This window comes from Harmonia axyridis, chromosome 1 (genome assembly GCF_914767665.1).
Source record: "Harmonia axyridis chromosome 1, icHarAxyr1.1, whole genome shotgun sequence".
Lineage (NCBI taxonomy): Eukaryota > Metazoa > Arthropoda > Insecta > Coleoptera > Coccinellidae > Harmonia > Harmonia axyridis.
Genome location: NC_059501.1, coordinates 43,162,923 through 43,185,518, shown reverse-complemented (window position 1 = coordinate 43,185,518; position 22,596 = coordinate 43,162,923). Strand labels below are relative to the sequence as shown.

Sequence of the window (22,596 nt, the reverse complement as noted above, 5' to 3'; positions counted from 1 at the left end):
CGAAATTTAAAAACCGGACAATCTTCTGTCCGGTTTACTCAGATTTTTTCGAACGGACAAACATGAAAAAAACCGGACTGTCCGGTCGAAAACCGGACATCTGGCAACCCTAAGAAGGATGGAGAAGGCGGGGGTGGGGGAGAGAGAGAGAGGCTTGGGATCGCGCGCTCGGGCACAGACAGACAGACAAGAACCCCAATGAGCCAACCCCACCCCCCGGGGGACCCTGCGGACCCCCGGTGACCCGGTAATGGGGTGATCTGCCCCCCTGGTGGTCTGGTTTCCGGGTCACCCGGAAAGCTGGCCACCGGGCGACCCGGTGCCCGGCGGTTTTTCTAGTGATAATGATAAGAAACATAGACTTTTTGGGGACTGATGAGTGTGTGGGGGGAACAGATATATATGAATATAATTCAGAAGTTAACTCGATCAGTACCCGACAACTGCTTGAAAAAATGGAAGTGTACGAGTTTAAAAAATCTAAAATTTTCAATAGATATCTTTGTCAAGAGTTGCATTTTGCTCTAGTATATCATGACAGTGAATTATTTTCGAGAATTCTATCTGATATAGGATTATTCACACCAAACTCTGTTTTTCAAGAACTCGTACAATATGTTGCACCGAGGACAATTATAAAGCAAGTTTTCGACCATAAAAAGAATAATGATGCGTTCATCGACGATCTCCAATCATCTTTATTGAATCAACAAGTGACATTAAGTGAAGTGAAATATATTCTGGAAGATTTTGGAAATGGGTTGTTGCCATATGACATAGTGGACGTTCAGATGTTGTTAAATAGATTATGTCAAAAAAAGGACATGACTGTATCAGATTTTCATATATATCATCCTATAATTAATATTTGGTCGAATTATAAACCGTTGAATGCATTTGCTGATGAAATAATTGGACTAGCTTCATATTGTGGTGAATTTACCTTGGTATGTGACTTATTGGATGAACTGCAGAATCATGGAATTTCCTTCAATTTTGATCCTGAGCATAATATTACTCATAGGAAGATAATGAGTAATTTACAAAATCATGGTATTGCAGGAAAATGTTTTCATGATGAACAACTTGGATTTTCAGGATGCCATAGTAATACTGAAGTATATGAATATATAAAACAAAAATTATTGAGTTTGTAAAATATATTTATTAAATATTTTATTAACATTACAAGGTGTTTCAATTACTATTGGTACATACACATATTCTTAATCTAAATAGAAATAATAACAACATTCAAAAAGGTGTGAGAAAACTTGAACTTCATATCAATTTTTTGTATCGATATTATTATTATTCATCTGCTGGAGGCATAGATTCATAACACATTAAATCAATATCTGTAACATACGGTTTCAAATCATTACTTTTCATTTAAAAAAAATATAACAAAGGGTGCTTAAGAGTATCTTGAATGGCCAGATTTGTACAGATTTTACACATAGAAAGAAATTTCAGTGTAGGAGGATTGTACGTTATTGTATTATTTTTCAAGTGGTCTTCCTTTTGACGGTAATATTCAGATTCATAACCATAATTGATATCAATCGATAGACCTGATTCTAAATGTAACATTTTTTTACTATAATGATGCAGAAATGAAAGATCTACATAACAAAAAACATCTATCAAAAAATTGGTTGTTTTCAATGGAAAGTTATTTGCAAGACTAACCTTTAATTTTGAATTTTTGCTTTGAAATTGATTGGTGAATATTAAGATTTCATTTATTGATCTCCATTTTCTGCTTCTCTCGAAGTAGTTCAATATAACATCATTATAATCGAACACAATTAGATTTATGGAATGAAATGAATTTGCTTGACCTTTTAATAAGGCAATAAATTTACCCATAAGTACCCACGTTTTGCAAGGGATGTCGTTAGCTTCTTCAAATTCGAGAGGGAATTCTTCTTTAAATTTTTCAACAAGTTCAGGTTGGAAGCTGAAGTAATCTCGTATGGCACCTTCTCCAATGTTGCAGATGAATGATTTCATCTTATGGAAGAAAAAAATACATAGTATTTTTATTGTTTAATGCTATAATGACCCCAAGGCAGTGTGTTGTGGGATTGTGGAATTATGTAACGTTTGTCATCTTTATAGCATAGAGCAATCTTTTTCTGTTCTACTGAGAAGACATTATGACCCTTAGAAACTATATTTATCTGTTTGATATACATTACACTATCATTCAGTAAGCACTGTAAGAAATCATTAAATGATAAACTTTTCACAACATTCTTTTTGATTCCCTTGATTTTTTTAAGTTCTTTTGAGTCCACACAATAAGAGTACATTTTTGAACGTAATCCAACGAAATCTGTCATTATCAAACCGTTGTTTTCATCTTTCATGAGTCCAAGAACTTTTTTATTCACTCTTGGAATATTGTATACATTATCAGGAGGATAGTCTGATGTATCAAATCGAGTAGGACAATCTTGTCTGATTTGCTCGTATGGATCTTGATTACTAATTTCATATGTTAAACTATCAGTATCTACATAGTTCAATATACAATCCTTGAAGGTAGGTAAAAAATAATCGTAGTGGAATTCATATAGACATATCTTCGAAATATCTAATACTGACATTCCAACATATATTGGTTTATCAAATATAAGTAGTCGTTTTTGTATTTCGATTGCTACCAAATCATCATCTAATATTGTTCTACATTTGAAAAGGGGACTTGCAATAAGATTCTTCGCTCCATATCTTCCATTCCACTGATTAACTAATTTAACAGTTCGATGTTTCCTAATATTTTCAATAGTTTTTCCAAATACAGCATTGTTCATCAATTTGAATAAGTTTTTTTCGAAATCATTACACGCAGCTTGTCTTAGAAGTGTATTTTTATCAATATAAACTTTAAGCCAGGCAGACTGTTTGAATTTAAGGACCCTATGAATTTTTTTGAGTATCAGTCCATGACTAAGAGCTTGTTTCAGATTTCGATAGTGTAGAATGTAATTTTTCTTTGGAAATAAAGTTGTTAGTAATTTGGGTTGTTTTATTTTTGAACCTGGTGGTATCCGCGATTCTGCACAAAACGGTAGATCTTTATGAAGATCATGAATATGCTGAGGATATTCCAAATCGACCTCTAATATATAACCTTCAGGAGCATCATCAGGTATACCTAAGATATCAATATTTGTTTCAACCCACTCGAATCCCCCATAGGGTAAAAATTGACTCATAGCGAATCCGTATAAGTTGTTCACATCAAGGTAGAGCAGGTATTTTTCTTTTTCCTATTTATTATACTTAGATCCCATATATTTGTTATTTGCATGAGATAATCTATTGGAACATTGACTAATACCACCTCTTATTCCATCTTCTATGAAGAGTAACATATCAATATCCTTGATAATTTCTAATTCAATATTCGTGATTTTTAACATACAATCCCATGTATATCCAGGCAAAGTATAATAATGAATAGGATCTAACTCATATTCTTTAATGCAACTATCACGGAATTGTTCAAAGATATCAGCCAAAAGTAATATATCAGTTTTAAGATATAGCATTATGTAATCTTTCATTGTATGACACTTGAATGTGGACCAAACCTGTTGAGCATGAAGGTATTGTTCCTCACTTATCCCATCATAATTCAATTGATTATAAAATTTTTCTCTAGATGGCAGACAGGGTTCACATAATTTGTCTATACTATCTATGTAATCGTATGGAAAAACACCCTTCCTAGTTAACAGTTTCAAGTTGTCTACACTCAAATTAGAAAATTGATTTTTCAACTCAGTGTACTGATCTAATTTCAAATATGAAGCTAGATTTTCAAGTGAACTGTTCAAAAAACGGAAACTATCGATAAACCTAAGCTGTATTTTTGTTTCAGAATCATATTTTGTGAAACTAATATATTTCTCCATATTCAAAGGTAGAAGAGAAACAGAACCACTTTTTGCTAGTTCTTTTATTATGAAATGTGCATCATATCCTCCAAGGTTGTGAAACACTACTGGAATAACGAAACTTTTTTTGTAATTCAGGTTACATTTATTATGGGCTCGTCCTCTGTATTTTCCATTGAAATGGTCATGATCCTTAACAATAATATCGTCTGGTGTGAATTTTTTTCTACATATATGACAAATAGTTTTATCATCACAATCATCATCATCATCATATGAATAATTCATAGGTTCCACAAATTTAATTTTTTGATATAAAGTGTCTGTTAATTCCGCTAATTTAGAAGAAAACCCCTCCATGCAATTCACACCAGTATAACTGTCGAAAAATGAGGGAATTAATTCTTCATACATACTTTTCAAATAAAATCCTGCACTTATAGCCGTATGTTTTTGATATCTAATCGAATTGAATTTCACTTCGTTCATAGGTTCTAAATAAGATTCAAAATCACAATATAAAACAAAGGGGCTTCTTTGTTTATAACAGTAGTTAGTGAAAGAAATATGACTTTTTTCTGGAAACTCTATGCGACAGGATTGATGTTTTGTACACAGTTTGATGTGGTTATTCAACTTTTCATCAGAAGAGAAATAATTCAAGCATTGATCACATATCCATAGCTTACATTTATGTTTGTTCACTTGACCTGCTATTAGTCTGGATAAATTTTTTATATATGCAAAATGGTATTTTATCTCCCTATCGATTGAATTGTCTTCTCGAACATTTTCAGGTTGATAGTAATTCTGTATGAGTAGCAAATTCACATGTTTATTTGGAATTTTCGAAGTACAAATGCGTGTGGGAATTACTGTGAATTTTTTATGCTTATCCATTTGCAGAGAAAACACGTTTACTGATAATTCATTCAGTTTTTCAAACTTAGATATATCTTTAAATGCTATTGGAAATTCAATATCATTAATTTTGAAGATAGTTCTCGGATGAGGATAGGACGATGTTCTATAATTGTGTGAGTCAGATGTTGGATATAAACCTGCGATGATGCTCCACATGAAACAAAACTCATCATCATAGTTTTGAATATTTATACAAGCGCGTTTGCATGCTATTTCTTCAGGTAAACGTATAAATGAACTTCCACCATTTCCTATTTCAACTTTATTCATATTGACTTCTAATGCAACTATTGAATGAAGTGCAAATCCACTTTCTTTCTCTTGAAACGATTGGAGTTTGATGTTTATTGGATCTACTACATTTTTTTCATACCACTCCTTCAAGTTTGTACTTTTATCGATAATTTCATTTTTAGTTGGAAAATATTTGAAATCTATCAGTTCTTCATTCACCTCTTTTTTTAATAAATTGTCCACAAAAAACAGTATTAATTTTAACAATATCATTTTTTTTTAAAGCAATTTGTACTCTTCGTTTTAAGAGGTGAAATGCATCTTGTAGAAATTCAGTGAAAAGTATATGTTTTAAATTAATTACTACGCCTGTTCTTATCCGACACTTGAAAGATGAACAAACATCTTGCCATTTCACTCGATCGCTCCGTTTTCTACTGATTCCGGCTCCTTTATAATTAATTGAAGATTTCAGTTGGATTTTATATCGTTTCAAATGACATAAAGCTGTTTGAATTTTGATTTTCTGCCCATGATCCACATTACTGACAATATTTTTATTGAATAAACAAATATGCTTATTTATCAAACGTATCCAAGTTCTTATTATATTTATGTCTTTCTCACGAACAAGAAGTTGCATAGCTCTATGGAATAAAGAAATGTCACATACGTCCATTATTCCATCAACTCAATCTGGAACAGCGGTGTTGATGGTCCTTTATAATTAATAGAAGATTTCAGTTGTATTTTATATCGTTTCAAATCACATAAAGCTGATTGAATTTTGATTATCTGCCCATGATCCACATTATTGACAATACTTTTATTGAATAAACAAATATGCTTATTTATCAAACGTATCCAAGCTCTTATTATATTTATGTCTTTCTCACGAACAAGAAGTTGCATAGCTCTATGGAATAGAGAAATGTCACATACCTCCATTATTCCATCAACTCAATCTGGAACAGCGGTGTTGATGTTGTGAGTCCTATGATCTCCTTCATTCCAATAAATTTGATACCATATTTCTGACTGTTCAGCTCATCCAAATGTTCTTTCAAAACCAACGTTGCTCTTTTTGGTAAAAAAATCTTATTATCTTCAAGTTCTAGAAGAATACAATCTCCATACACGGTCGTTACCAGTTTTGCATCCAATATTGCATGAATGCAGTTGAGTTCCAATGTGTTCAAAGGCACAACTTCCTTATTCTTAACTGAAAGAGCACCCATCTCATTAATTTTATTAAGATCCATTTTTTTTTTCTGAAAGGTAGAAAAAAATAGATTTCCTTATTTTTCAATAAAAGCAGATAATACTCACATTTGATTTGGTAGAGATCAACAGAACACTTTGTTATTGATTCATCAACATCAACTGATGAATTTACTCAGTTTATTCAGCTTTTATATCAGTGAAATGGGTGGGTAGTTTTTTTCCACCGAAACCACAGACAATCTCAGGATGCTTAAAATAAGTACTATTTCCTAATTTCAGACCTATTTCACAAACCAGGAATTGAAATTCTTCACTATGACTACATGAGGATGCTGTGGTTAGTCTTGGAACATAATTTTGAAACAAAGAGATATCAAGGAAAAATTTTATTCATTATAACGTATTCAGTTCACATATTCAATTTCATTGAGTATTTTGTCTTTGATGAAAATCATGCATTCACATAAAATCAAATTTTCAATCGATGAATTGAGATTACAAAAGATTGTAATTAATTCCTCAATAGACTGTACACTATGTTTTTTCATAGTAACTATAGCATTCAAAAATTTTTTATAGTAGGCTTGAAAATTGAGATTCAATAACATTTCTAATCTAGATTTTATAAATTGATCATGAAGTTCTACAATATTCGATACATCTTGTGAAATAAAATATAAATTATTATCATTCCTCGAAACATGTAATATCTTGAACCCATTTACTGTGGTAGTTACAATAGAAATGTCTTCAATAAATCTGATGTCGTTGGCTTCATTCAGTTTGAGGATCTCAATAAACAGCAGCCATTGCTTAGAATCGAATGATATAGACACTTTTCGTCCTAAGTTCTGTGAGTCTTCATTATTGGATATCCTTACAGATGGTTCAAAATTTCTTACACCACTTAATCCACAATCAATGACGTGTTCAGTCGTTGTAAGATTTGTGTTCAAAACAAAATTTTTTTCCATATCCATTATTATGGAATCATACACTGTATCAAATGATGCTGTGTCCTGATAACCGAACATGATGTTCAATCGAAGTCAAAACTTGGAATGATAGCTTCATTCACAATTTGTTTGATTTATTAATCCAGGAGTCATGTGATTTATCGAATCCTAACCACCTGACCAGAACTTTATTTCCTTTTTTACGTAAAATTTTTTCAACTAAATATACATCAGAATATTTAGCTTTTTGGAGTTCTGGTTCATAAAAAGCTCCTCTAATAGGTTGTCCTTGTAAATCATCAAGGAGATAGGTAACAGGATTGGTAATTTGAATCTTGCTGATTTTGAATATTTCAGTTGTCCAATTCGGCAAATAACCCTTACTGAAAACATGTTTGAACTTAGAGATGAGCGATACCGTGATTTCTAGATCACGTTGTGAAACGTTCCTGTTCCTTTATGATATCAGTGAAATAAAAGCGTGACGGTGATCACCGTTTAGGTATCGTATTCGGTTAGAGTCCGTTCCCCGTTCCGCAGCACTGGGAGTGGGGTCACCCCACTACCAGTGCTGTACGGAACGTTCGCTAACCGAATACGATACCTAAACGGTGATCACGCTTTAATTTCACTGATATCATAAAGGAACAGGAACGTTCACGTTTCACAACGCTGAGCACGGACCGTGCTTGTTATTATTATTTGTATGAATCACCCAAACCTCAGCTCTTTTGTCTTTCTGTTAATTCTTTAGAGGTAACAGATTTGTGGAATATGGATATGAATAATTTTGGACATCGAAAAATAAATAATACCTACAAATACAATAATTCACATGTGAATATATATTGATGATATTGAATGGCTGATACTGCATCAAATAAAATAAGAGAAAAACAGAAAAAGTAACAATCAGAAATGTACAAAATATAGTAAAACCAGTTATTGAATAATTAAATTTCCTAAATATATCTGATATTTTCTATTAATTTCTGAGCTAATCAAAGAATTGTGAAATCCCTAAATGAAAGGGTATGATTTTTAGGACATCGAATAATAAATAATTAGCCATATGCATATATTCAGACGTTTATTTATTTAATAATAATGATGAGTAATCAACCTCCAAACAAAATACACTCATTTTATAATTGTATATATCGAAATAGTTAAGGGGCTAATACTGTAACAAAAAATGAGAGAAAAATTAAAAATTTCACAACAAAAAACTCAGAAATGGGTAGTTAAAACAGTCCCTAAATAATCGAATTTCCCAACTATATTTGATGAATTTTTCGAGAGAAAAATACAATTATTCCTATTCATTCTCCACCAACGACAATTACAATTGAGGAAGAGAATCATTTGAGTTTTTTTATTAGTTAGCCTGCTTGGACGTTCTGTTAATTGTCCGGCTTTCGAAAACAATCGTCCGCACGGAACTTATGTGGCTAGAGTGCATCAGTAGTAACTGCCGACAAAGGTTCCGAAGCAATAAAAACATCAGGCTGGCAGGCTGGCTTCATAATTTACGATTGCACGGACGTTGATAAACCCTGAAAATATCTGTTAAATGTTCAAACAGTGATCCCGTCACGCTCTGTATTCGTTTTTCGGAACCGTGACTACCTGTGACAGTCTGATATCAGTGATTGAATCACAGTTCGTGTAGAGTAATATTCTCAATTCTTATTGTTATTGTTCATGACTTCTGAGCAGAAATTAAAATGAGCGATGAATTGACAGATGTAGCCGTGGCGGAAAGTTCGTAGTACCAACATAGAATAATGAAATATCACCATGAAAACTGTGGGTTTCTGATATATTCTCGCACGATTTTGTTCTACAAGATGTGGAAGAATGAACGGAATAACCACAGAATTAGAGAAAATATTTTTTACTCTTTATTGGACCCAAAAAATCTTTATGTACAGGGTGGGCAAATTTCGATGTTTTAGCACTACAACTTTTGAACCAGAGGAAATAGACAGAATCTGATACCCACTTCTCGATCTCTTTTTCTGAGAAACTAATAAGGGTAGTATTCATTTTTGACCACCTTCTTTTGTTTTCGAGTTATAAGCGAAAATTGGAAAAATGGCGATATCGAAAAACATTTATATCTCTGCTAATACTGATGATAGAGCTCTGAAATTAAAACATTATACAGGCACTTTTTTACGTAGAATCCAGTGGCGTGCTCGTATTTTCAAAAGGGTTTTTAATTACGAAGATATGACCCAAAGTTATGTTTTTTCAAATGGGAACACTAGATTTTTGTGTCATTTTCTGAAAGCTTAATTTTTCCTGATTTCAAAAATATACAATATCGTATGATTCGGATCAATATAAATAATAGAAAATGGCCAAAAACCTCTTTTCACCTAAGAGTCTCAATATTTCTATGGTTTCAACTGTTGATGAACACAGAAAAATTGAGCTTTCTATAACAAGAGCAGTGTCCTTCCGTCAATCTGATTATTTCTATGCTTTTCACTTATTTCTACAAAATTCGAATCTAGATATGTTTTATAAATTTTTTATCTAAAAATTGATTTGGAAATAACGGAGAAACCACAAGATCGAATTTTTCAATCGAAAGAGTTGTATTGAGATGCATGTATATTATTTACATAGGTCTCCAGAATCAATACGCACAAGTACCAATCCATTTTAAACAGCATATGAAACAATGCATATATGATTGAACTCAACATTTTAATTACGAAGGGACAAACAAGAAATAATTTTTAACCTAATAATGACAACAATTGCACAATGCACAGTCGACACCTCTTTTCGATATTTCCATAGATGAATATTTGAAACTGTGTTCAAGCTACCTAGGAAACTTTCTTTTCGAAAATATCCGTATAAAATAAATATAGATTCGAATTTTAAAGAAATAAGTGAAAAGCATAGAAATAATCAGATTGACGGAAGGACACTGCTCTTGTTATAGAAAGGCTCATCAACAGTTGAAACCATAGAAATATTTAGACTCTTAAATAAAAAAAGGTTTTTTGACCATTTTCTGTTATTTATTTTGATACGAATCATACGATGTTATATATTTTTGAAATCAGGAAAAATTAAGCTTTCAGAAAATGGCACAAAAATCTAGTGTTCCCATTTGAAAAAACATAACTTTGGGTCATAGCTTCGTAATTAAAAACCCTTTTGAAAATACGAGCACGCCACTGGATTCTACGTAAAAAAGTGCCTGTATAATGTTTTAATTTCAGAGCTCTATCATCAGTATTAGCAGAGATATAAATGTTTTTCGATATCGCCATTTTTCCAATTTTCGCTTATAACTCGAAAACAAAAGAAGGTGGCCAAAAATGAATACTACCCTTGTTAGTTTCTCAGAAAAAGAGATCGAGAAGTGGGTATCAGATTTTGTCTATCTCCTCTGGTTCAAAAGTTGTAGTGCTAAAACATCGAAATTTGCCCACCCTGTACACGAGACCAAGGTTTTCTAGTATTTTGCCATGGAAATAAAATTGACTTATTTGGACTTTCTCTAAATGTACTACATATTTTGCATGCTGCACATAATTTACAAATATCCTCATCGATATTAGGCCAATAAACATACGATCTAGCCAAAGATTTGCATTTATTCACCCCCAAATGCGTAGTGTGAATTTCATCAAGTATCGCCTTACGTAAACTTTCCGGAATAATAACACGATACCCCCAAAGAATACATCCATTTTCAATATGCAATTGATCTCGTTTTCGCCAGAAAGGTAATAATTTGGAATCATCAACAATATTTGGCCATCCATGCAAACAAAAACCGAATACTCTATTTAAAATTGAATCAAATTTAGAAGTTTAGTTTAGAAACTCATTAAATGAAACAGAAAAAATTCTGACAGTACCTTGGTCATCCCGTATTATTTCACCCCTTTTGTCAGACATTCAACGACCATTCCAGAAAAAACTCATTCGACTCGGCTAGATCGGATATGTTATCATTGAAATATCAGGTGTTCTTTTTCGATATCCTTAATGAATTTTCAAATCAAATAAGAATAGAATTCCAAATGAAATTTTGCAAGATGCTCGAAATAGTCATGCTATATTTATATTCAAAATGTCAACTCAAATGGAAATATTGGGTGATTATCTTCCATGTTTCTTTAAAAATATTATTTCATCAACTGGATATGAAAACTTTGTAATATTCCATAGTCCCATACAAAATTTGCGCCATTCAAACAAAAACCTGATCTTTACTCTATATTTTCCGCTCTTTTCAAATTTCAATTCAATGGTTTTTATCTTATATACCGAAATTTTTTTTTCACCTGACACGTTAATTGAATTTTTCGATACGCGACTGCAATTTTTCAATTTTTTTTTGTGAGCTGATGGAAAATGCTCTTAAATATCAGCGAAAAATTTGCCATTTTATAGATGACAGTTCAAAATGTTGTGCCCTCATTTTTCTGATTTTTATTTCCAGAGATATATTTAACTTTTGAAGAAAATTGTGCAATATAAGATCTTTTGAGAGAACGCAAAAGACAATATATGAAGATGCAATCCATACAACCAATAAATGAGAATCAATAATGTACTTTTTTAGGTTTTCCATCGGTATAAAATGAATCAGTGCTCTAAGTAGAAAAAAAAATAAAGAGTATGTGAATAAGTTGTTGGGTGAGTGAGAAAATGAAGTTAAAGTTAATAAGTGGGATGAAATAAAGCATGGATGAGGGAATTAATCCGAAAATGAGAATTTTTTTACCAAATGAAATATTTTTTTTATGTTAACTTTTTCCATATTTACTATTTTGAGTTGAAAAGAGAAAAGACATACCTTCAAGCTAGGTTGACATGGGAAGTGCATGCACTGAAAGAAAAATATAATACCAGCAATGAGAAAATTCATATACTATATGCCTCAACAAAACATTCTAATTCTCAGAGTTCATCTTGGTTTACTGCGATTTAGTTAATAATGGCTATATGATTTAACTCTTCATAACATGAATAAGACCGTTTTACCACAAGTATTAAAGTGATCAGACCGCAGTTGTACTTCTAGTTTTAATACTATTATTACATTATTTCATTGTGGTTGTAAACCCGTTTACTTGCTTCTGTTAAGTTCTCAATTGCCTCAGTAACTTTTTCTCATTAACTCAGTATCCTCATATGACTGTGTTTGTAACACCGTTTCACTACGTTAGTCATTTTATATAACTGGTTTTGAAACTGATTTCACTATCTCAGTAGACTTTAATAACTGCGTTTGTGAGTGTGTATTACTATCTTAGTAATCTAGTATAACTGCACTTGTAACTTTTTCTCACTATCATAGTAACATTGGATATCTACCTTTTACTGCCGTAGTAAACCTATTTTGTAGTCCTTGTTATCTCATCTGAATGCCTTTATCAGCTTCATTTGCCATTTTAATTAATTCTTAACTGCCATGGTAGAATGATTCAATGTAACAGAAAACATTGACCAATTAAATTTTTTCTGTCACATTGGTGCAGTCAGGGCCATTGCAGTTAAATAAATTAACTAAGAGCGGAAGTTGACAAAGGCAGTCGGATGAGTTTAACCATAATATATGAGAGTGCATAAATGATAAAAATATAGTTTATTCTGTGATGAAACATCTACGGATTTACAGATATAAACAATTCACGGATGCGTGACAGACCATTGTCGAACATTAAAACCAACCTGCAAAACATATATCAACTCTATTTTCAAATTGTGATTCTATCATATTGATCAATAAACCATGATGTAAAAATGACCTAAATTGACATAACTAACACTGGAACTTTATTTAATTATCTCGAATTGTTAATAACAGAATTTCAATTACCTGCAAATTGTGCAATTGCTTTGTAAACTGTAATGCACTAAATTTCCAATAATTTTTTGCGCTTTATGTATTAAATCAGCAGTATTGAATTCATTTCATAAGAAGAATATTATCTCGAATGACTACTTCAACATTATTTGGTGGAAATACTAATAAAATAAATAATATTATAACAAGATATTTTATTGTTGCTAATTATCACATTTTTTCTCTGAAAGAATATTTCAAACATAAACTAACAAATAAATTATTTCATAATATAGCGACAAATAAATCCTGAGATTCAACTTGTTCATATAACAAACATAAAAAATAATTATACTTTCTGGTAACAAAATATATTCAAAATAGCTTTATTATATAAAATAACAAAAACGCACACAAAAAATAATAAATGTTAGTATGCTCCTAGATTGCGTTTTGTAAATGCTTAATACTCCTCTTAAGTTAAGTAGAAATTTGCAACATGCAAAACTCGATATTAAATAGCATCACATCGTACAAAGAGTAAAATAAAATGTTGTGTATTAGGCAAAAACAACATTGTGTATTAGGCGAAATCGAGGTACGTTGAAAATTAATTAAAAACTAGTAGTAAGGAACACTTTATTATTTCTCTGAACCTGAAATAAATGAGAAATGAAAAAAGTTTTTTGTAGTAGAATAACCTTTTGAATTCCCTCTTCAATTATTTCATAACTATAATAATGTTCATTGAATTTCAATGTCTTAAAACTTTTATACAGAAAACAAACTTCATTTTCTTTATTCACCAAGATTTTGAGAATTGATCCAAAGATTGGCAAATCGAGCTCATATTTTTGTAGGCATATAAACTGACCTACTCTATAAATGCGGTTATAGTGACTGATCTTAGATACCATAGAACGTTTGAAAGTTAATATTAGCGAGTTTGCACTGTTTTTCAAATAGTGATTGTCCTTCAAATATACTAGTCGCATTATCAGAAAATTTATTTACAGAATCATTTTTATCTTGGAATCCTATCTCTTGTAGTAATCGACTAGAAAACTGTAATTGATGTTTGATTGCTATTGTTCTAGTAATATTTATCCTACAAGCAACCGGATTGACACACAATTTTGATTGTCTATGCTTGGCTTCGTATCTCAATGTTGATATATTAACAACGGGTCCAACTTTGTTCAAAATGTATGGATAGTGTGTTAAGAGATGATGCTTTGGTTTAAGTCCAAGTGAAAACAGGTTTTGATACAAAAAATGATGATCCTCTATCAGCTTTCTTAGTTGTATGCACATGTTTTCTGTTACAGCGGGTGAAAGAATGATTGTCAGTATTTGCCTCAGTTTAATATAAAGTTTCCAGAAATTATTATTTTCGGGAATTAAATCTCCAAAAAGTATACCTCCAGCTAATACTAGGGAACGGCATTCAGAAAAAGAAAGCTTGAGTTTTTTATTTTTTAAATTATCTATATTCATTGAAGGTGGTTTATTGTGAGATTCAAAATCAAAATATCTAATTCTTGCGTTCAAAATATCAACTTCTATTATTTCATATACAATAACTATCTGATATAAAATCGCAATGAGATCAAATAATGCTACGCCTTCATAAATATCATGCACAATATCGACATAAAAATTTTCAGTCACGTTGAAGAATTGAACAGAATTCCAAATAGATTCTTCTCTTATTCCAGTTTTTGATAAGTTTTTTTCTTCAAGATCAGTTTTGTAATTTCGTGGATTTCTCAAAATATCATTATCTTGAACACTTAGCGAACGAGAACGATCTTTATTGCATTTGCAAAATCTACAAAAGTAATTTGCGCTAAAACTTTCAGTGAATCCTAACATAGTGTTTATTCCCAGATTATCACCTGCTAAAAATATAAGGATGAAATAAATTTTTACTTTGCGATTGCCAAGGGTTATTGTTATTCCGTGTTTGAATAGATTGTTGCAATCTTCAACTATTTTGGAGTAGATTAAATTGTTTCCAAACTCTTTCAGGTCATTGCTGTGATAGAGATTGGTCAAAAATATGTTTTCTAGTTTTGATTCGTATAATAGCGGAATAACAGGAATTGAAAAATATACCGCCCCTAATTTATGTACTCCAGCGTGAGAAGATAAGGGATTACCAATCTCAAAATCATCTGAATAAATCAAGAGTGGAAAAACATGCTCCTCATGTGCAAAGTGTCGTCGTTTATTAAGCCACCATTCAGTTTGAACGATATTATGAATGCGTGTTTCATCTTTTAAACTTTCTATATAAGATAACGTTTTAGATAACACGTCAGGTAGTTCGAATACCTTAGTAAGAGTTTTTTTCATTGAAATGAAGTGGCCACAATATTTCTGAACTCTACTTATTTTTGTTCTTTCAGTTTTTTCAGCTATCAAATATTCTTCAGGACTAATGAAAAATCCATTTTTTTCCGAATATTTAAATGTTAAATATTCACTAGAAAAAGAAGTGAACATATTCTCAAATTTGTTCAAATATTTGAAACATTCTTGGCGGTTGGAGTTAGTACACATTTCCGTTATAAAAATTTTGAATAAATTAATAGGTCTTTTTAATAGCGTCAAAACATCTGCCAAAATTTCTTGAACCTTATTTCTAGGTAAAGTATTATCAGCATAAAATTTTGAAACAAATTCCAAAATGTTTTGATTTAATGTCCTTTCAAATATATCAAAATTAGATTTGTTTTCTGTATAATCGTTGACATGAAATGCATTTAATTTAGAAGTAGATGCTTCTGACGTGCTAACGTTAACAGGAATAGCGTCAGACAGATCAATTGTATGGATCCTCAAAAAGTGTTGCTTAAAGCTTTTAAAAGAAGGAAATTTCCTGAAACAATTCTTTTCAGCACAAGCTACCGAAGTCTTGTTATCACAACTATGATGGAATTTCAAATGTGTGAATAAACCAGTACTATTTTCAAATTTTTTTCCGCAAAAACTACAACTTGCCATTTTTACCCAACACAATACCTATATGTACAGTCAAAATAAAAATTATAATAAATGAATACCTACTTTATTTCTCTAAATGGAATTTTAAATCAGATATGACTGCAGCTGCTGCGCTAGTCTTTCTCAAACATGATGTTCTGAATACTAACTCTTGAATGGTCTCCCATATGTGCTTACCTTCCAAAGGATATTCTAAATTTAGAGCATGGAAGAGTTTATATAATGCCTCCAGACATCTGATGGGCGAATCGAGTTTGTAGTGAGTGTCAAAAAATACAACAAAATATTCTTCCTCAATCACTGCACCGAAGGGTTGAAATGGAATCTTTAATTTCGCCAATTTATTTTTTTTTAACAGAACCAAATTTTCCAGATCTGCTAGTTTCTATGAACAAAATTGTATTTTAGATCAGGATATCAGTTGTACATATTTATTGAGAGAAAATAAATTTAACAAAGTAAAAGAAAAAATGGTATTATTCTTCGTGAAATGACATGATGTACTGACTATAGCGAATATTCAGCCTAGTCCATGAAAAACAGCACCCAAATAACAATTATAGTCTAGTAAATCTCCTTTGTCGTGTTTGGAAAACAATCAATCAATCAATACACGATTAATGATCATCTTACCCGAAAATATTTTTCAAGTTGTTCAAGATGGAATGATTATATGGACAACACCCTGGACGAAATTACATTGTTAAAATATACAGTCAACATACCTCTACACTGACAAAAAAACTTTCCTGGCACTCGAGTCTTGTTGGTCTCCAGGTTTTACCTTGGTTTCTCAAGGTTATCATGGGATAAAGATATGGCAGCTTCAGTAATGCTTTTGTGGATCTATCTGAAATAATTAAGAAGAAAATTTAGTTAGTTCAGTTCATTTCTTCTTGATACAATATGATTAAATAAATTTGCACTCACCATGTAATTCGGATCCAATATCAATTTTCCTATCTTTGCACTCGTCAATAATAGCTTCCGCTACTTTAGGCCATTCTTTGTATACAATGTCTATTTCTCCAGGGTTTTGTCTATCGAAGTCAGATTCGAACTGTAATAAGTAGACATTTTTTACATTCACTTCAAAATTTATGTCATTTATATAAATGGAAAGAAACATTATTCTGCATGCTGAATTTAAAATATTGAAACTTACCAACTGAATACCGTTCTGGGTTCTCAATATTGGATACTTTATAAGTATATTCAGTATATCTTCTTTAAGAATGAAATCCCTTCTCTCTTCGAAAGTTGCTTTCCACGCCAGCAACAATCTTGGGAAATCAGTTGCGTCTGATTCTAATAATTTCAAACTTGAAATAACTTCTTCAGAAGGTTCTGTCAATAATGATGCATGTTCTTCTGATTTATAATTATTTGAAAATTTTTCGGCCAATCTCAGGCCAGCTTTAACATGAATATATCTCGACCAGAGTTTTCCCCTTGGTGCTTGTTTCCTCAGATTGGAACTAGACTTGGTATATGGCGTAAAATAAACCTCCTGTGCTTCATTGGGCAAGAGCCTTGAAATTTCTTGGGATGCTCTGGTAAATACCTCTGATTTTAAGCTGAAATAGAGCATTGAATTGAAAATATCAAATTCGTGAAAATTTTGTTTTAATATCTTTTTTTATATGAGGTACACTATATGGGACAATGTGTAGAAATATTTAACTCACGAATCCAAATACATTATATCCAAATTTATTCTTGTTTAGAATGTTTGTTATGCATTATTAATATTTTGCAACTCTAATATATTTGAAATCGTCATGAACTTTTGCGTGCGTGTTTATGAGCCTATTTACGCTTTACATTCCGCGAAAAGTTGAAGTTTTCAACGAGCATCCACCCATTCAGCTACATGACTTCAGATATAAGCATCAATATCAGTGAACGTAATGAAGATATTTTTTAGATGATCTATTTTAATGATGCCTTAAATTCAAGTCTAAAATTTCATTCTGTTCTAATGGATAATCTAACTACTGAATTTCAACTCATTCAGATTTGTAGTGAAAATGGGTTATCCAAAAAGAAATTGAAATTCAACTCACTTGCTACTGGAGAATTTTTGTATTATTTCGTTTATAATAATTTTGGCCAATTTATTACGCAGATTGTTGTCCAATTTTCGGTGATACAGCAATATCATTCGGCCCTCTGAATCTTTCCTCAAAACTTGTTCTAAGTTCTGCAAAGTAATAAATTATGTGCTATTTCAAACCTCAAATATTTTACACCAGTAGCTTCAATATCGGTTCAAAATCATTGGGTTCAAAACTTACTAGGGGTGCGAATACGGAAGTAATTTTTATATCCTCCCCTATTCTCTCCAATGCAGGACTTTCTGATATGTTTGAGATCTGCGGATGCTCCAACAATGATTTTAAATCGTCATCAACTTCTATGAATAGATTATTATTGGAAATGGTTGAAGCACTTGATATAGATGGCATATCAAGTTCAACCTGCAAAAAAAGTTATAAACTGATTGATTATCATTATATGTATTGACTTAGCAGTCAAAACATCAGTATTAATTATTCTTTGCCTAGAGTAGCCCAGTAAACTCTGTTGTAAAAAAAAGAATTTTACAGAGTTGACTTCCCATTAGTAAATGGTTCTCTGTCCAAAGCTCTGAAAAATATCTATAAAATAAACAATTAATTTATTATTTAATTGATATTTTTCAGAATTTGGTAGGGAAAACCCAGGAAGGAGCTTAGTAATGAATTCAACTCCAAATACCTATATCCTTTAATGATTACTTGACTTCACACACTGGGTATACCCAATATCTGATCTTTTGAAAAAAAATTATTTTCACATTAATTTTTTGATTCCATCTGAACACATACACTACAATAATTTTGTTCACTAACGTAGCGAACTCAAGGCAATTTCTATTAACAAAATTTCATCAACCATTTTCGATCATTTTTATTGAGCCAAAGACAACAGATATGGTGTCATTCTTTGTTTATATCTGAATAATATGATTCGTCCTAACATATATAAATTTTGAACGAAAAGAAATCATAGAAGTAAAAAAAATATAAATAATAGACAAGACAATGACAACTGATAATAATCAACTCCACAAATACGTTACCTAATTTCATAACAATAATTTGAATGTGACGTTTTGATGAAATTTCATAACTAGAGTACCTAGAGATACTAGAAAAAGCTATAAAAATCAACCCTTTTAGTGGGAGAAATCAAACATGTAGAAATGAGTTCACTAAGCTAGACAAATTTTTAAATTTTACCGTTTGATTAACATCAATTAGACAGTGCTGCCCACTCGATAATCGCAGATCACTCAACATTTTTTTGAAAACCATTCTTGGTCCAATTTTTGGAAAAATTTCTTTGAGTGTATCGTTTTCATTATGCAACAATTCAAAGTTGGTATCATCGATACCTTCATCTGAAATAAAAAATGAATATAGTGGTATTTAAAAAAATTCAAGAAGTCAGGAGCTTTTGCGCGCATGTTCAAACGGTCGAAACGGTCCAAAATTTCGCGGGAATCTCCAAATCAGTAATATAAGTAATGAACACATGGGGTTTACAGCGATGTCAAAGGCATTCAATTTGTGCTCACTGTATATTGTGCAATTGATTATTGATTTATTCTGACGGTGAATTCGATTAATCTTCGAGGTCACGGAAACACCGCCGATTCCAATGATAGCGTTATTAGGGTCCCTAATATATATCCCTAATTTAGGGATAATCTTTCGAACTGTTTTAAGTTACATAAAATCACTTCGTTCAGTCCAGTACTAATTCATCTGTTTTTAGCTCGGTTTTTAGTTACTTGAATTACTTTGTTCAGTACGAAAGAACATGCATATTAGCGTTTGATTTTGATATTCGATCTTTCAATAATTAATTATTTAGCCTTTCGAATAGAATTCAATTATCACGGGCTATCAAGCCAAAATGCGATGAGATCAATAGAAATTATAAAATATTAAGTTATTAACTAGCATCCACTCCCTTGTATTAATCCCAAACGCATATCCGCCATATTTTCAAGATCCAACGGCCAACATTGCTACCTATTATGAAAACTCAACGGTTAGTGAATTCTAATTGATGGTCTCATAATATTTACGAATATACCTAACTTACCTGTAAATTTTTCGATGTAATCTTCTAGACCGCAACTTTGTAATAAATTTGCAAAGCGTGAATTCTCCATTGGGAAGTCTCAGATTCAAAATGCGCTGCACAAACACCTGTTCGAATATGTCCCACTGTCCCAGGAATCAGGATTGATGGCAAGCACAACAAATATTCCGGAATATTCAAATGGACACTTTTAACAACACTATGAGGATATGCTTTTGAATTAAATTAAATTCGTTCAATCACTTTGGTTTTATTTGCTCGACTGCCTAAAGACGATTAGAGAACGCTTAGTTGGACAGAAAGCAGAAGATACGCTGATTTCGTTTTCGTTGACGATCGTGTGAGCGGGCGAATCGGGTGGCGCGAAACCCTTCATTCGATCATTATCGCATATATTCGACTGATTTAATGAAACAATATTAACTGTGGCAGAGACAAGTGCGACTGTGGTAGTAAATTTATGGAACGAAGATATCTCTCATAGTAATGCTGAATTGTTATGGGTATTGGGCGACGGTCAGGCAACTTAGGTTTACTGCGGCAATTCGACATTTGAATGTGACAATAAAACACATTCATTGGTTTAGTAAGAAAAACCTAGTAAAATTGATTTAACAACTATAGCAACTCAATTTACTATGTCTATAGGGCTGTTTTAACTGGAGAGTAAGAAATAAATCAGCCCTAGTAAGAATAATTTTGGTAAACCTTTCTCATTGAATCATTTCTTTCAGTGTGGCGTTCGATGATTTAATTTTCTTTTTCACGGGAACGGAATGACGTATATTCGTATCTCTAGAACCTATTTGGCAAATTTATGTTGTTTCTTCGTCGGCACAAGGGGATGCCGAACAGCCCTTATGACCGCACGTGTCTTTCAGCGTCAATCTAGATATTTATGACTATTATGCTGCTCCTTTTTTATGGGAATTAACTGTGTCGGTATTCCTGCCTGTTTATTACCGAATTGAATCTCATTCCGAATTTCTAAACATATTATTTTTCCCTTGCCGTTAATATTTTCACTAAAATTTTTGTCTGAGAATTGTTTTATATAGTTAGGCTATATACCGGGTATCCCGGGAAGAATGCGAGAAATGGATGCATAAATGAAGGTCATCATGAAGGACTCGTATCAAGATCGCCGTTTGCTATATACAGGGTGATGTTAACCTTATAAGTGAAATTTCATAGTTCGATAACTCTTTAACTAATCGACCGAATAATTTCAAATTTTGAAGTGTAGTCACTCTATTATCGCCTTCCTTCAATATTTCTGAAATCGCAAACAAATCACATCCGGACTTTTTCTATTTTCGGAAATATTGTATGTGACTTATATTTCAGCTCGAATTCGTAACCACAAATAATTAATTCATAGAGAAAAATCAAAAATAATTTTTGGCACTCAGGTAGTATAGGTTCCCACCTGGTGATGTTGGTTGTTGCCCAAAAACCCATTGGGTCATCCTGCTGAAATCACAAATGAACGGCTGGCATCTGTTGTTGACTGCGTTTGTTTGTTGTTTCCTTCAAGTGTTACTCATCCTGATACTTTTTCACCGAAAAGGCCGAAAGCCCGAAACACGTGTTTACGGTTAGCACTCCTCCTTGCTCCTTGAGGGTACGTCCTTATTATTTTGCCTTGCTTTAAATTAAGAATATAATAGATGTGAGAATGGAGATTCAAGTTTTTTATGATCAGACATGGAAATAAGTGATAGTTTACGCAATGGGGGTCAATATCAATGAACTCATTGACTAAATAAAAAAAAATTATCAGAAAAATGTTCTTTTACCATTCATATGATGTTCCGGGGTAAATTTTATAGATTTCCTGGTTGAATAGATATTTATGGTTTAAAAAAAAAAGAAATCTTACGGTATTTATGTGCAGAATTATGGGTATTGAAGTCGATAGGAAAAACATAAAATTTTGCTACTGCGGCCACAATTTTTTTTAATTTTCAAAAATGCTGAAGACGTCGTTATGTTATTACAGAATCATTAATTCTAGGCATGGACGAGAAATCTAGACAAAAATGAAATCGACTATTACACGTGTAGAGAAATAATTTTAATCCGTGAAATGTTAAATCATTGAAAATTAATTTAACTATAACCAACTGTACATTGATATTGACTACCACACCCGATATCCCCGAATTATTAATTCAACTATAACTCGATGACTAAATTTGGGATCTCTCGAACGAACTAGGATGAAGTGGTTGAGTTGTTAGGAAATTGATTAATGCACTTTGATGTGTAAAAACTGATTTATTGCACAAAATGAATGATAACTTCATGTACATAACAAGATCGAACATGAGCAAATATAATGGAAAAAAATTAT

General features: G+C 31.9%; 3 protein-coding genes across 8 annotated transcripts in view; 1 reads left to right on the top strand and 2 right to left on the bottom strand.

Annotated features, from left to right (window-relative positions):
* LOC123683842 overlaps nucleotides 1–22,596 on the top strand; it is a 158,709-nt gene that overhangs the window by 40,370 nt on the left and 95,743 nt on the right. The gene's annotated exons all lie outside the window — the stretch shown is intronic.
* On the bottom strand, nucleotides 1,146–7,858 carry LOC123683816. 3 transcript variants are annotated; one of them, XM_045622759.1, is made up of 2 exons: nucleotides 6,399–7,858; nucleotides 1,146–6,340 (listed from the first exon to the last, which is right to left on the bottom strand). In XM_045622759.1, the coding sequence occupies exon 2, from the start codon at nucleotides 3,225–3,227 to the stop codon at nucleotides 2,046–2,048; it is 1,182 nt and encodes a 393-aa protein (XP_045478715.1). In that variant the 5' UTR covers nucleotides 3,228–6,340; nucleotides 6,399–7,858; the 3' UTR covers nucleotides 1,146–2,045. The 3 variants fall into 3 exon arrangements, with proteins under 3 accessions (XP_045478715.1, XP_045478707.1, XP_045478699.1); XM_045622751.1 differs by having other exon boundaries at nucleotides 6,399–7,665; XM_045622743.1 differs by having other exon boundaries at nucleotides 1,146–6,291; nucleotides 6,399–7,665.
* On the bottom strand, nucleotides 6,017–20,996 carry LOC123670601. The gene is made up of 9 exons (XM_045604113.1): nucleotides 20,241–20,996; nucleotides 19,370–19,530; nucleotides 18,383–18,565; nucleotides 18,152–18,288; nucleotides 17,251–17,662; nucleotides 17,016–17,145; nucleotides 16,811–16,935; nucleotides 16,263–16,470; nucleotides 6,017–6,291 (listed from the first exon to the last, which is right to left on the bottom strand). The coding sequence occupies exons 1-9, from the start codon at nucleotides 20,308–20,310 to the stop codon at nucleotides 6,017–6,019; spliced, it is 1,701 nt and encodes a 566-aa protein (XP_045460069.1). The 5' UTR covers nucleotides 20,311–20,996.

Coding starts and splice junctions, on each gene's coding strand:
- LOC123683816 (XM_045622751.1), bottom strand. CDS start 5,342: ATGATATTGTTAAAATTAATACTGTTTTTTGTGGACAATTTATTAAAA.
- LOC123670601 (XM_045604113.1), bottom strand. CDS start 20,310: ATGGAGAATTCACGCTTTGCAAATTTATTACAAAGTTGCGGTCTAGAA. Junction 16,936..17,015: donor TATTGGATCCGAATTACATG/GTGAGTGCAAAT, acceptor TAATTATTTCAG/ATAGATCCACAAAAGCATTA. Junction 6,292..16,262: donor TTTAGAATATCCTTTGGAAG/GTAAGCACATAT, acceptor GTGCTCTTTCAG/TTAAGAATAAGGAAGTTGTG.